The following is a 13,615-nucleotide window of genomic DNA, read 5'->3' as shown; positions in this document are numbered from 1 at the left end:
GATCCACAGAGGTCTATTTGCTGTTTTCTGATGTGAAAGTCAGTCCAATTGTTAACACACATTGTTAACACACCTGACGATGTGTTAAGAGAGAGAGTTTGAAAATTCTTTCCAAAACAGACTTTATTTTGTACATGTCGTTTACACAAAGGGTGACACTTTTTTTGTGTATAAATTGAAAGCTTTACCATTTTAAGTTGATTAGAATAATTCGCTTTTTAATTTATTTAGATTTGAATTTCATTTGAAATAGATACACATGGATGTTTTTACGATCGCGCTGTAGGTCTGAACAGGCGCCAGTGTACCCAGTCCTGTAGAGCTGACCAGACTGTTTGTTTGGATTGGCTCCACCAAAGAGACCGTAAACAATCCTGCCCTAGCTTATCTCTATTAATAGCTCAGCCTGAAGGACTGTCACCACTGCTCTTAATACAATACATGGGTCCTGTTACAGAGCCGTGAAAAGCACTCATTAACAAGGAGGCTGTACTAAATGTTATAGGAGGCTGATCTTGAAGTCAAAGGAATACACCCCATTTATCAGTCCTATGTTTAAAATGATGTAATCGCATCAGTAGAACTGTTCTTACAATGCCTGTGGTTGTATTCCCATCGTTAAACAGAACGGTACTGTAACTACGGTGATGCGTGTGTGAGGACACTAAAAACACTACAGCAACATATTAACTTTGGCTGCTGGCACGCTTGGCAGATGCCAGGCAGGTCTGCCATGTACCCCCTGCCCGGGACACAAGCCAACACATTTTTGAAAGCAAGCAGCCTGCTTCACTTCAGCATCCACAACCTGTAGACCTCAGCACCTGTAAAACTAGAGCACTCCACAGCACAAGCCCACCCTCTCCTTGAGGCACGGGCTGTCAGCTGCTGCCAGCCAGAAATAAAAGTTCAACAGCCCATTTACACTGGGGACATCTAATCCGCTTCCATCCCATTGGAAAGGTTGCATGTGTTTAGGTTCAGAGTGTAAACACAGCTGGCTTTTATGCGATTATCTGCCCAGTAACATAGCTGGAGTGACTATAAATGCCACAATGAAAGATTCAATATAACATTATCCATGTGCGTGCGTGTGTGTGTGAATGTGCTATCTCCGGATGTTGCCTATGGTGTAGGGTTGGTACCTCTAGTTTGGCAGCCTGTAAGTACGTAGGTATGTACCAATTCTATTTGTATCAGTAGCCCGAGAGCCGGCCCTCTAATTCTGATCAAACTCACGACTGGATTCCTTTTTTCATGAGCGTTTCAGAATCTCAGTTGCTGCTTTGAGTTCTGGCTTCTGGTTGATAGTGAAGGCTGTGGGTCACATTTACATAGCTTTTTCTCCAGTGTTCCACTTTTTTTCTAAATGGAAGAAATAACTCCAGTGCAAGGTAGAATCCCTCTTTTAAAAGAAATCAAAAACTGTTTATTTCTATCAGAGCAAATTTTGCACTGCAGCAAAAGCTTAGTTAATCTAGCCCTATATCCAATTCAACTTTACATGGCTACTTGATAGAAGACGTTATTCCACTTAATGTAGTTTACTGTGGTGCCCTTGCTCACATTAAAATCCCTAATTGGCAAAACTAATGAAGACAGACTCTTTTGAGAACCACTTCATGTCTGGGTTGGATTAAACTATTGGGTATGTGTTGGAAGATGTTTCTCTACATAGTCTTAATGTAAGTTAAAGTGCCCTATTTCGTTGTACTGATCCTGAGCTTGCAAAGGCTTGATCTTGGGATCCTACTGAAGAATCTGATTTAAACTTTGGGTGCACATTTGTAACATGCAGCTCTGTAAATCAGAATTGCAACAAAATGCAAATGTCAGATGGACTCTTGTAACTATGCTTTGATCTTTTACTTGGCTGCAGCCCGGAGAACACTCATCGAGTTAAGTGTTTCTTGTTAATCTGAGCTGGTGACAGTACCCTGTAATTGTTCTGATGCAGTGGAGCAGGTGGCTTGTCCTTCTGTTCTTCTGGCTGCAGTGTGTGCGTGCTCAGGACAGAGCTCTCGATTCTCGGAGGAGTTTTTGAAAGGCCAGGCACTCGCTCCCTCTCTCTCTCTCTGTGATGATGTTACTGAGGCCTGAGCTCAAAGTGTAAATAGCTCACAGCAGCTGCAGAGATGTTTCAGAGATCAGAGCAGTGCTGCCCAAGCCTGGGGCCCTGCTTTGTTGTGCTATTTCCAGCACGCCCTTTCCCCCTTCTCCTTCCAATAGCATTGTCAAGGGCGTGCGAGATGGGGCCAGGACACAGGTGAAACTAAGGGGATAAAGGGATACCTAAGAACTGGAGTTATCCAAGCGTAGTATTGAGGAATCTTCACTGAGATGAATTCTCAGGGTATCGATGCGTCAGTTAGCAATGTAGAGGAATATGATGAAGACTTCTCATTACTGCAACCCTCACGACAAAGCAGAGTAAGACTACTGCAGTACTTTGGACGTGCTTTAATAAGTGAGATATTTCATTAAAAATGAAGCAACAATGCAGAAGGAGGGTTTAACTGCTTCTCTCTCCCTCCCTCCCTCCCTCCTTGCCTCCTTGTCTCTCTCAGATGGAGATGGAGCCCGCCCTGGCCGCTGAGGCCACAGAGACTCCCCCCAGTGACACGGACGTGGTCCCCAACTGCACACAGGGGGCTCATGGGAAGGGGGCGGGGCACCGGGGAAAGCTGACGGCCGAGGAGCTGGATGCCATCGAAGACGAGGAGGTCCTGGACAAGATGGTACGCAGCAAGGAACTCTGGGACTGTGGTGGGCTAAGGTTACATGGGCCACCGTGAGGAGATAAAGCACATGGGAGCCATGATGGTTATTTTGTGTATGATAGGAAAATCAAAGATTGTGTTTATTTTATTTGATTGTATTTTATTTTTGTTCTAGTTGCCTGCCTTACATAACATAGGCTAGGTCAGCCAAAGTGTCTTTATAAAAACAGCCTGCGTCATCCAGTGACCAGCAACTTGAGATAATAATATATAGATAGTATACGGGCAGCAGTGTGGAGTAGCGGTTAGGGCTCTGGACTCTTGACTGGAGGGTTGTGGGTTCAATCCCCAGTGGGGGACACTGCTGTTGTACCCTTGAGCAAGGTACTTTACCTAGATTGCTCCAGTAAAAACCCAACTGTATAAATGGGTAATTGTATGTAAAATAATGTGATATCTGTATAATGTGAAATAATGTATAATGTGATATCTTGTAACAATTGTAAGTCGCCCTGGATAAGGGCGTCTGCTAAGAAATAAATAATAATAATAATAATAATAATAATAATAATAATAATAATGTCGATGAGATACATGATATTGATGTGATAGCATAGGGTGCTGTGCAAGATGCAGGCTGATTTTCACCCCACTAAGGTCGGCTTGCATCATACAGCACCCTATACTGTATTCTAGATCTATTACCAGCAGTACTCATCTGTGCTGCAAGGGGTGCTTACTAATATAAAGACATATACATGTATACATACTGTCAGGTCTAAATGCTGTGTTCAAACTCTCAGTAAGCTAGTCGGTTTCTTTTGCCCCCCCTCTTCCTGACAGATCGACGAGACGACAGATTTCGAGGAGAGAAAGCTGATCAGAGCAGCTATGAGAGATCTGCGCAAGAAGAAGAGAGGTTAGAGGGGAGGGGTGTTCCCAGGGGGTTGGGGGTCTGTAGGTCATTAAAGGGGATACTTGACCTACCTGTTCAATATCTGTACCTGTGTTCTGTGTGATTCTTTATTGTTTCCATATCATTTCACTCAGTCTTCTCGTGTGTCACTGTGTCACTGTCATTTGAACTGCGTGTGATCCTGTGCTGACCCAGCCCCTCTACCGAGTCTCCTGTCCTGATCTGCTCCCTCCTGTCTTCATACCCTTTCCCCCTGCCTTCATATCCTCTCCCCCCTGCCTTCATATCCTCTCCCCCCTGCCTTCATACCCTCTCCCCCTTGCCTTCATACCCTCTCCCCCTTGCCTTCATATCCTCTCCCCCTGCCTTCATACCCTCTCCCCCTGCCTTCATACCCTCTCCCCCTGCCTTCATACCCTCTCCCCCTGCCTTCTTATCCTCTCCCCCTGTCTTCATACCCTCTCCCCCTGCCTTCATATCCTCTCCCCCCTGTCTTCATACCCTCTCCCCCTGCCTTCATATCCTCTCCCCCCTGCCTTCATACCCTCTCCCCCTGCCTTCTTATCCTCTCCCCCCTGACTTCATATCCTCTCCCCCCTGCCTTCTTATCCTCTCCCCCTGCCTTCATACCCTCTCCCCCTGCCTTCATACCCTCTCCCCCTGCCTTCTTATCCTCTCCCCCCTGACTTCATATCCTCTCCCCCCTGCCTTCTTATCCTCTCCCCCTGCCTTCATACCCTCTCCCCCTGCCTTCATACCCTCTCCCCCTGCCTTCATACCCTCTCCCCCTGCCTTCTTATCCTCTCCCCCTGCCTTCATACCCTCTCCCCCTGCCTTCATACCCTCTCCCCCTGCCTTCTTATCCTCTCCCCCCTGACTTCATATCCTCTCCCCCCTGCCTTCTTATCCTCTCCCCCTGCCTTCTTATCCTCTCCCCCTGCCTTCATACCCTCTCCCCCTGCCTTCATACCCTCTCCCCCTGCCTTCATACCCTCTCCCCCTGCCTTCTTATCCTCTCCCCCCTGCCTTCATACCCTCTCCCCCCTGACTTCATACCCTCACCACCTGCCTCTGTTCCCCCTCGCTCTTTGCTGTCTTTCTCAACTCTCTCTTCATTCCAGATGCAATGCTGGGTGGCAAACAGAGATCAGAGGAGGATCGAGGTATGGGGCCGAGGGCTCTTGGGGCTCAGTGCAGTGTGTGTATGTATGTGTGTGTGTGTGCTTCTTTGAGTATGTGTTTATCCATCTGGGTATCTCTGTGTTCTTGTCTGTCTTCTGCACGATTTGTGTACAGTGTAGTTGTGTGTACCATATATATATTCTATGATCTAAATCTGTGTGTGTTTAGTGAGTTCCCATTGTGGTTCAGTACAAGTGTGAGTTTAAGGTGATGTCCCTCAAAATGTCTTAGAAAACCTCTTATGGACATCAATAGATTAGACAGCCAGATTGCCGAAACATACATTATAGATAGATAGATGATCATCAGAATAGGCCATCTCCTTGGGATATTCTAGGCAGTTTATTTTATTTGTCTTGGGAAATAGAAATGTAAACCCTTGTGGTAAGCTGGTTAAACCCATTGAATAGTTACCCGCTCCCCTCCACTGTGAATACAGGCTGTCTCCCAGCTGTGGCAGCATTGTTAACCTTTCCCTGCTCCCCGCAGACCAGCGAGAGAAGGAGCGAGAGAAGGAGCGTGAGACTCGACTCCAGGAGATGAAGCAGAAACAGGAGGAGAAGAGGAGCCAGACTGCCCGCGCTGGAGAGATGGTGGTCAGAAAAACAGAGAAGATCTCCCACTCGGGTAACCAAGGACCCCCTCGATTTCACTGCCTAATCACTGAATATATATATAGTGGAGATGCTTGTATGTACAGAACATCACTGGCACGCTTGCTTTGTTAGGCACTGTTTATCCAGATTGGGTGTATCGGTGTGGCCAATCCTTAGCATTCAGACTCTAGGGAATGGTGGTTAGAGTTCTTGTGTTTCATTTCATTGGGCTAATCAAGGTTTCCCATCTTAGGAACTGCTTTGCCCAGTTTTGATTTTGCATGGATATTTGTTGCGTATAGAATATTAGATGGTCTCTGGTATTCTTGTGACAATGAGTGTTGGGACAGAAAGTGTAAAATAGTTACTAACCAATGTTAGGAAGTGGTTTTCCTCCTTCAAATTTTGTTTCACCCAGCACCTTAATAATGAGTAAATAAACACTCACCTCTCCAGCACTGTCATTGCCTGCACCTTAATAATGAGCACTAGTCTAAACACTCTATTCTCAGCTCTCCAGCACTGCCTCGTTGTACCTTCTAGTATTACATGGTACCTGTGTGGTTCTCTGTGTTACCTCCCTAATCTGATTTCTGATTGGACCTATAGTACTGCAGTAGGATTAAGGAATACTTTTATAGCACCTATATTTTCATAATATTTCATTTCTTACCGGTTTAATTAATAAGGTGGTTGTATAACTACTTTGCTTTGCTGCAATAGTAAATAAGCAGGGTAAATAATGAAAAGGCACAGAGAATGATCGAGCACAAGTGGAATAGGATATTAAACCAGAAAGGAGTGACATATTCAGAAAATGTCAATGGTATGGAGGCTTTCAAAGGGAAACTTCAGTATTAAACCCCCTAGTTGATTGAAGGCGGTGCACAGAGAAGCTGCAGCAGGTAATGGCTCAGGTACCCTGTCCTGCACTGTGTTCTCAGCACAGTCTTAACAACCTGGTTTGCTCTCCTGTCTCGCCTAGATGATGGCAGCAGGGCGTCCCGCACTACCACCATGGAGGCGAGTTACATGAAGAGATCTGAGAGTGAGTAGTATAACAGTGTAACTCTGACTGGTCTATACCGAGGGCTTCAGTATCACATGACCGGTCTCTGTACACAGGGCTTCAGTACTATAGGGACTGGTCACTATACACTGGTGTTCAGTGCTGTAGTGATTAGTCTCTATACACAGAGCTTCAGTATAATAGTTACTAGTCTTTACACAGTGCTTCATTGACAGTGACTGGTGTCTGTACACAGGGCTTCAGTATAGTGACTGGTCTCCATATACAGGTATCATGGGGACCAGTCTCTATACATGGAGGTGCCTTTAATCCACACATACCTCACATTTTTCCATCATATATATCAAGAGAACCACGTCTCCCATGGTGATGAAACTTGGTTTGGACGTTATAAGAATTTTTTTTTTGGTGAGTATCCGAATCTGGGGATATGTAGTTGCACCTGCCCGTCTGTACGTATGCACTAAACTAAAATTTGACTTCATGTTTGGGATAGCGAGGATCAACATACCTAATGCTCCTGGGTATCAGCTACACTTCTAATCCTACGGAGTGTGAAAATAAATAAGAGTGTATGCAGAAGAAACACTGAATCTTGAAGAAGTCCTTTGCTGGAAGCCATCTTGGAGTCTTGCGTACCATTCTTGAACTTTGCAGCATTGTTTGAATTTGAGGTGTTAATAACTTCTGAAGTTTTAATAAGGTTTCTGTAACTCGCTGCTTTCTCCTCTCTCTCTCTCTCTCTCTCTCTCTCTCTCTCTCTCTCTCTCAAATGCAGACAGCACAACCGTTGTTCAGACCAAATCCTCCTTCAGCTCCACTTCTTCCTCCACCTCTACCAAGAAGATGGGCAGGTGAGTAGCACTGACTCTGTTAGTCTGAACCCAAGGTAAATATAATCAGGAACTGGCTGGTTTGAATCCAGGTTGGGGAGCGCTACATTGGCCTTTGCGATCCAGTGGGTAGGGGTGGAATATTAGTCTTTGTTTAGTTCATCTCAACATGCTTCAGCAGACCCTACTGGTTGCCCCACCAGTCCAGACTGATACCCAGGCCTCCAAGGGTCCCAGTGCTTTGAATTGGGTGTTTCAAATTGGGTAGAAAAATGTGTAACACTAGTTAAAAATACAAACCTTGCAGAAAGGCAAAATAAGGTTGATCAGTTCCATGGGCCTTTTAGAAGACACCTAGCAAGTGGAGCAGTCGGTCTTCTTTACATGGTGTCCAGCGAGAAAGTTTGCTGTGTCCCTCAATGAGATTGCAGGCTGATTTCCCCTGTGTGACCCGACCCCTCCTGTCTCCGGCAGTATCTTTGACCGAGAAGATGACTCGTCCTCCCGCGCTCTGGAACGCAAGCAGGCGGAGCGGCACAAGGAGATTATGAGGTCCCAGACCCTGCCCAAGACCTCTGCCACACAGGCCAGGAAAGCCATGATCGAGAAGCTGGAGAAGGGGAGCGGCAGGTGAGGCTGGCAGCCCTGACACTCAGTCATAGGCACTCATCTATTTCCTGTTTATATCCAATTGTAATGAAACTGTCTACAGCCACAGTTATTGAGAGAATCTGGGGGATATAAGCAGGAACCAGTCCCTCTGTCTTTACATATATATAACAAACTATCAGTTTTACTAATGTTTAGATATGTCATTTATCCAATAGCGAGGAAACAATGCTTGGACATTCTGTAGCACAAGTTATTGAGAGAATCTGAATCTGAGGATGCACAATATCACACTGATTATGTGCATATACTGGATGTGGGTCATGGCTAATTTTGTATTGACAGCTGTGGCGGTGTACAGTCTGTAATCAAAGGGAGTTTTATTAAACCCATAAAGGAATTGATGTGCGGCTCAGTGTGTGGATGGTGTAGTGAGCGCTGCTTCTCTCATCCGCAGCCCTGCAAACCCGGCTGCGTCACGGGTGGTCAAGGTTCAGAAGACATCCAGCTTTGGGGTGCCCAACGCCAACTCCATCAAACAGATGCTGCTGGACTGGTGCCGGGCCAAGACCCGCGGCTATGAGGTCAGACTGCCCCCCACCCCATCCCCCATCACGTGCTCTGACACACCTCTCAGTGGATTTAAATCAAAGTCTTATTGTCCTCAACTTCTTCCTTTGAACCCTCTTGGTCGGCAGCACGTGGATATCCAGAACTTCTCGTCGAGTTGGAGTGATGGCATGGCGTTCTGCGCTCTGGTTCACAATTTCTTCCCCGAATCCTTCGACTACATGGCACTGAACCCCCAGAACCGGCGGAAGAACTTTGAGGTGGCCTTCACCAACGCAGAGTGAGTACTGCGAGCCTGCAGTGCCCCCTGCTGACAGGCTCTCACTGCGAGAGGTTTCCAATATTGATCACTGATGTGTTTCATTTCTCACTCAAGGAAGTCTGCAGTTTCAGTGTGTGATAGGCCCACTGCAGATGGAGGCTCTTATACCCTGCTCCATGCTCCACATGCACTGACGCTAGAGACTTCCTTGAATGGGAATGATCAAGATTAGAGATCTATAACAATCTAAAATATAAACTACAACTCCACAACAGTCAGGGAAGTCATGAAGAGCATGTGTTCGGGTGGAACCGAAGGCAACTACAAACTGAAGCAACCATCATGGAGGCGTCCTTGTTTTCTGCTTTCCATATTCAGAGCCCAGGATCTGGCAGTTAGTTGGCAGATCAGCATTATTGTTTCTCTATATGTTTTAACGACTTGGAACAGCCTTTGTTTTCAAGTATTATATAGTAAAGTAAAGAAAAGCAGTTTATTTTCTAAAGTGAAAGTAGCTTTGACCTGAGTTCAGGAGCTGCTCTTCACTTCCATTTTGACAGGATGCTGTACTGTCTAGATCAGCTACAGGGTCATTCTAGCAGTAGGAGCCAGCACTGGCTAGTCAGCAAAGCACAAGATGGCACTGTATCTGTGGCAAAAGAAAAAATGACAACGAGAACTGATGAGCAGCTCCTGAAGACAGGTCAAAGCACCTTAACACAGACTACTTCATATCAAAAGACATACAAGGACAGTCATTGCAATTGCAATCCCCCTAAAAAAGATAATAGCCTTTAATATGTTTTCAAGGACAGTAGCTTTTTAAGGTTTACCTCCAGAAGAGTTTTTCAGCTCTGTGTGACACAGTTGCCATGACGCCAGTTACAAACAGTTACTTCAGTCCAGGCCTATGCTCTGCATACAGCCCCCATCCCCATGCCTACCAGGCATTCCTTTCACCAGCCTCTGTCAGATACAGACAGGCAATGGAATACACCCCTGGTCAATGTATCTTATTCTCCTCTGTTTATATGTTGTGAATCCTTGGAAACTATTAGTTCAATTTGCCCAGTGTTCCAGTAAAGTTCCTTGAAGATAACCAGAAGCGGGCGTCACATGACCAATGGTGTAATCTGTGTACTTAGCTAGCCAATCAGAAAGCTGGACAGACAAAAGAGATTTATTTATCCTTAACATAAACTAAACGCAAAATGAAGTAATGCGGACCCGTTGGGCTTCCAGATTTAAAGGAGCGCTAACCAAGGTTAACAAATGACATTTCTTTCAAGTATTATCATTGGTCCCCCTTTTCTACAAACTGAATCATAAACGAAGCAGAAGACCATGCTATTGCTGGAAAGATGCTGCTGCTTCCAGTTGCTCACGTAATGCTGAGCTCAGAGTAAGGTTCAGATATTTCAAAGAGCGTATTGTTCTAGTAAGCTGTCTACTGATTTTATTAAAGTGCCCACTAATTCCAGTGCCAATCTTAATTGTACATTTTCAGCCCCCTTATTTTATCCTAGTTGTTTTGAAGTACCACTCGCATGCAGGTACAAAAACAGGACAAATGTTTGTGAGCTACTAAATAAAGCCAAGTATTGTATCTGATGTTTATAAATCCTAATTTACCTAACCAGAACCAAGATCACAAGGTTATCCATTCCTAAACCCTGCTCTCCAGCACCCCATATATATCCCTTGTCTTCTCTACTAAAAAATACATAACAAAGATTTTGGAGTTTTAAAGCCCCTTCAAGGTTGCTACACAAAGGGTGCTGTACCATTCCTCCAGTCAAACGCTGAGTTGGGAAGGAGCTTAGGGCTCGATTCACTTCTCTGCGCTTTCCCTCCCTCTCTCTCTCTCCCTCTCTCCATCCTTCCCTCTCTCCCTCCCTGTCTCATTTGATCCATGTTCTGTTCAAGGCTGGGATGAACCCTTCACTCATACTGGACTCATCCTTTTGTGGTTTCAAGAGCTCAGTGATCAGACCAAGTATATCCAGCAGGTTCTGGTGTAATTAGTGTCCCTGTCGTTCGTTAGCTTCAGTCTTCGTTTTCACTGTTTATTTCTAATTGAATGGGCTGTGCAGGTTACAAGACTACCATGTTGGTCTGCACCCATACCTTTCCAGTTAGAATTCCGTGTACCCGTTCCGCATATTTCATTTCTTAGAACTTATTCGAAGTGAAAAGTTTAATTCAACAGTAAAAAGTTTAATTAAACACCATTACAGATCAGTGCAGCACTGAACAGTACATTTGGAAGTTTGCTAGTCCTAACAGTCTGCTTATTGAAAATATGTGCAGGTGTCACCTTATTTTTTTATTGAACAAACCCATTTAAACTCCCCAAGCGGATTCATTTTCCCTGCTATGTTTGCTTACAGCTCTTCTGTATTCATGAGTGCTGAGCTTTGCTTTGCAGAGTGTTCACAAATGAATGCGCAAAATAATTACTAGTAAATTAGCTTAGGAAAAGATATGGAAGTTGCATTATCAAAAAAAAAAAAAACCTGTTTAGTTTCATGGGACTTCAGACAGATTCTGCTGTTTTGAAACAGACAAGTACCTTGAGTCTACCCACAAAGGGTTAACTCTCCCAGGGAGTGAAGGGTTAGGCCTGCGACCTCTGACCTGTGACACGCAGGCTGCTGCTTGACGTCACCTGGAAATGCCAGCCTCCCCCCTCCCCCCCACTGCACGACTCCTCTTTGCCTCCTCCAGGATGTTGAAACTTAACAGAAAGATTCCCAATCTGCTGAGGTTACATGCTGCTTTCTCACCCAAACCTCCCCGCTCTAACATCTCATGTCATGCATTCAGATCGAGCTTAGGTTGTATGTGACAATACTCCCTTGAAAGGAATCATTTCATGCTTGGCTGCAGGTCTTTAGCATTGAACTTGACTATGGGCAACCTGGCTTTAACATCGCTTAAATGGGGGATTTGAAGATGTCCTCCGTGGATGTCCTGGTCTAACAGACTTCTTTTGGTGTACTGAGATTATACCAAGCATTCTGATTGTGCATTTTGAACTTAAGGATGACTGTTCTAACAGACATCCCATCTGAGGTATTTCCCCATAGAATCGATGTTAAAACTAGGTTGCTTGTAGGAGATGGTACAGGAAAGAGCTATAGACGAGCATCATTTTCAGTGAAGGACATGTTGGAGATTTAAAGGTTTTGAGAGCTTTCACAAAGACCTTATTTACACGGCTCATTTGATGGTCCTAACTCGGTGATCAATCCCATGAAGAAATGTTTTAGCAGATGGCACATTAAGAACAGATTTAATGAAGATATTTCAAAATCAATTGGATTACTTGTCGATATACACTGTCTGGCCACTTTATTAGGACCTGTATCTGTATAACAGGTTGGGTCACCGTTTGTTCCGATCACAGCCTTGACACAACGTGGCATAGACTCCACAAAGTGCTGGAAGGCGTCTCGAGATATGTTAATAGGGTTTCAGTTTATTATATGAAAAAAATTAAGATGACCAAATATTTTCACTAACGAGAGCCTGTGAAAGATTTTAATTGCATGCTGTTATTAGGACACAAACCTCTAGGTACCACATAGGATATCAGCTGCAACCTCCAGACCGGACTCTGAAAATTCCCTTCCTGAGGCAAAAAGGAAGTTTGAACTATTTCTGTCCTCTTTCATGTAGTGCTTGATGTGTCTCACACACCCTCTCCTCCTCTCCCTCACGATCCACCAGCATCCCTCACCCCTCTAGACTCCTAGACATGTATGTTTGACAGAACAAACCTAGGCAATGCTTCGTTTGTGTGTGTTTGTTCGTTTTTACACCTGGTTTTGAATCAAAACAAAACAGTTGTCCGTTAGCCGAACTCTTCTGGTTTGTGTGTTTTTTGTTTTTTGAGCACCCAAATGGAAACGGCAAGATTTCCATTTTTTATTTTCCTCATTAAGCATGTTTTCTTATGGTTATGTCACTGTGAGAATGTAATGTTTTGATTTATGTCATGTCTTGCTCTCTCTCTCTCTCTCTCTCTCTCTCTCTTTCTCCCCCTCCTCAACCTATTTTCTGCTCCTTCTCACTATCTCCATCTCAACCACCTTTTTACCTCCCCTCTCTTTTCTTTACCACTCTTTCTTTCTCTCTGTGTAATCTTCCACCACCTCTTCTCCCTCTCCTCTCCTTTCATACCCCCTTCTGTCTCGATCCCCCATCCCCTCCCCTCCCCTCGCTGGGCACAGGACCCTGGCTGACTGCCCCCAGCTGCTGGACGTCGAAGACATGGTGCGGATGCGAGAGCCGGATTGGAAGTGCGTTTACACGTACATCCAGGAGTTCTACCGGGGGCTCGTCCAGAAGGGGCTTGTTAAAACCAAAAACTCCTAGAGTTTCCGCCCACCCCCCGAAAACACCCCCACAGCATGGTGAGAAACGAGAGGGGCGCGAGCAGGGCCTGACTCTCCCCTGGGAGAAAAGAGCCAGGACAAACAAGCTACACTTTCAGTTGTATCTAATGAAATATTACAGAGTAAATAACAAGTGTGTATACCTGCAATGTCTATTGAATTATACAGTATCTCAGTCAGGCTACTAAGGACACTGCCCCCTAGTGTTTTCGCAACGCTGGGCTGGATTGTCCACTTCCCCTCAAGTTGTGTTGAAAATGCCCCTTCATTCAAGTTATACACCCCAGTTTAAGGCACATAATGGGAAACCGGTGACAGACGTGTTAATATAGTGTGTAATATTTTAGGACTCAATAGGACTTACAGATGTATGTAAGAAAAATACAGACGCGCCGACTACAGGAAAGTACACTGAAGAATTTATAATGCTCGGCTGCAGTGTGGAAGATAGGGGGTTTGAGCAGTCCAGCGGTTAGAGAAAGAAAGCACTGGGCTGC

The 13,615-nt window shown here is 45.0% G+C and overlaps 1 protein-coding gene across 6 annotated transcripts in view; it reads left to right on the top strand.

The window, feature by feature from the left end:
* Positions 1–13,615, top strand: part of LOC117428227 (smoothelin) — an 82,985-nt gene that overhangs the window by 58,938 nt on the left and 10,432 nt on the right. For 3 of the 6 annotated variants that reach the window (XM_058994725.1, XM_058994720.1, XM_058994721.1), the window contains 9 exons: positions 2,568–2,738; positions 3,564–3,639; positions 4,758–4,799; positions 5,308–5,445; positions 6,400–6,462; positions 7,223–7,298; positions 7,752–7,907; positions 8,344–8,470; positions 8,585–8,736. In XM_058994725.1, coding sequence (XP_058850708.1) covers positions 2,568–2,738; positions 3,564–3,639; positions 4,758–4,799; positions 5,308–5,445; positions 6,400–6,462; positions 7,223–7,298; positions 7,752–7,907; positions 8,344–8,470; positions 8,585–8,736 — 1,001 coding nt within the window. Of the gene's footprint in view, positions 1–2,567; positions 2,739–3,563; positions 3,640–4,757; positions 4,800–5,307; positions 5,446–6,399; positions 6,463–7,222; positions 7,299–7,751; positions 7,908–8,343; positions 8,471–8,584; positions 8,737–12,953; positions 13,137–13,615 lie in introns of all 6 variants that reach the window. The other 3 variants (XM_058994722.1, XM_058994724.1, XM_058994723.1) reach the window with 3 other exon arrangements.

The sequence above is a fragment of the Acipenser ruthenus genome, chromosome 21, assembly GCF_902713425.1.
Source record: "Acipenser ruthenus chromosome 21, fAciRut3.2 maternal haplotype, whole genome shotgun sequence".
Lineage (NCBI taxonomy): Eukaryota > Metazoa > Chordata > Actinopteri > Acipenseriformes > Acipenseridae > Acipenser > Acipenser ruthenus.
This window is presented reverse-complemented; position numbering and strand designations above follow the sequence as displayed.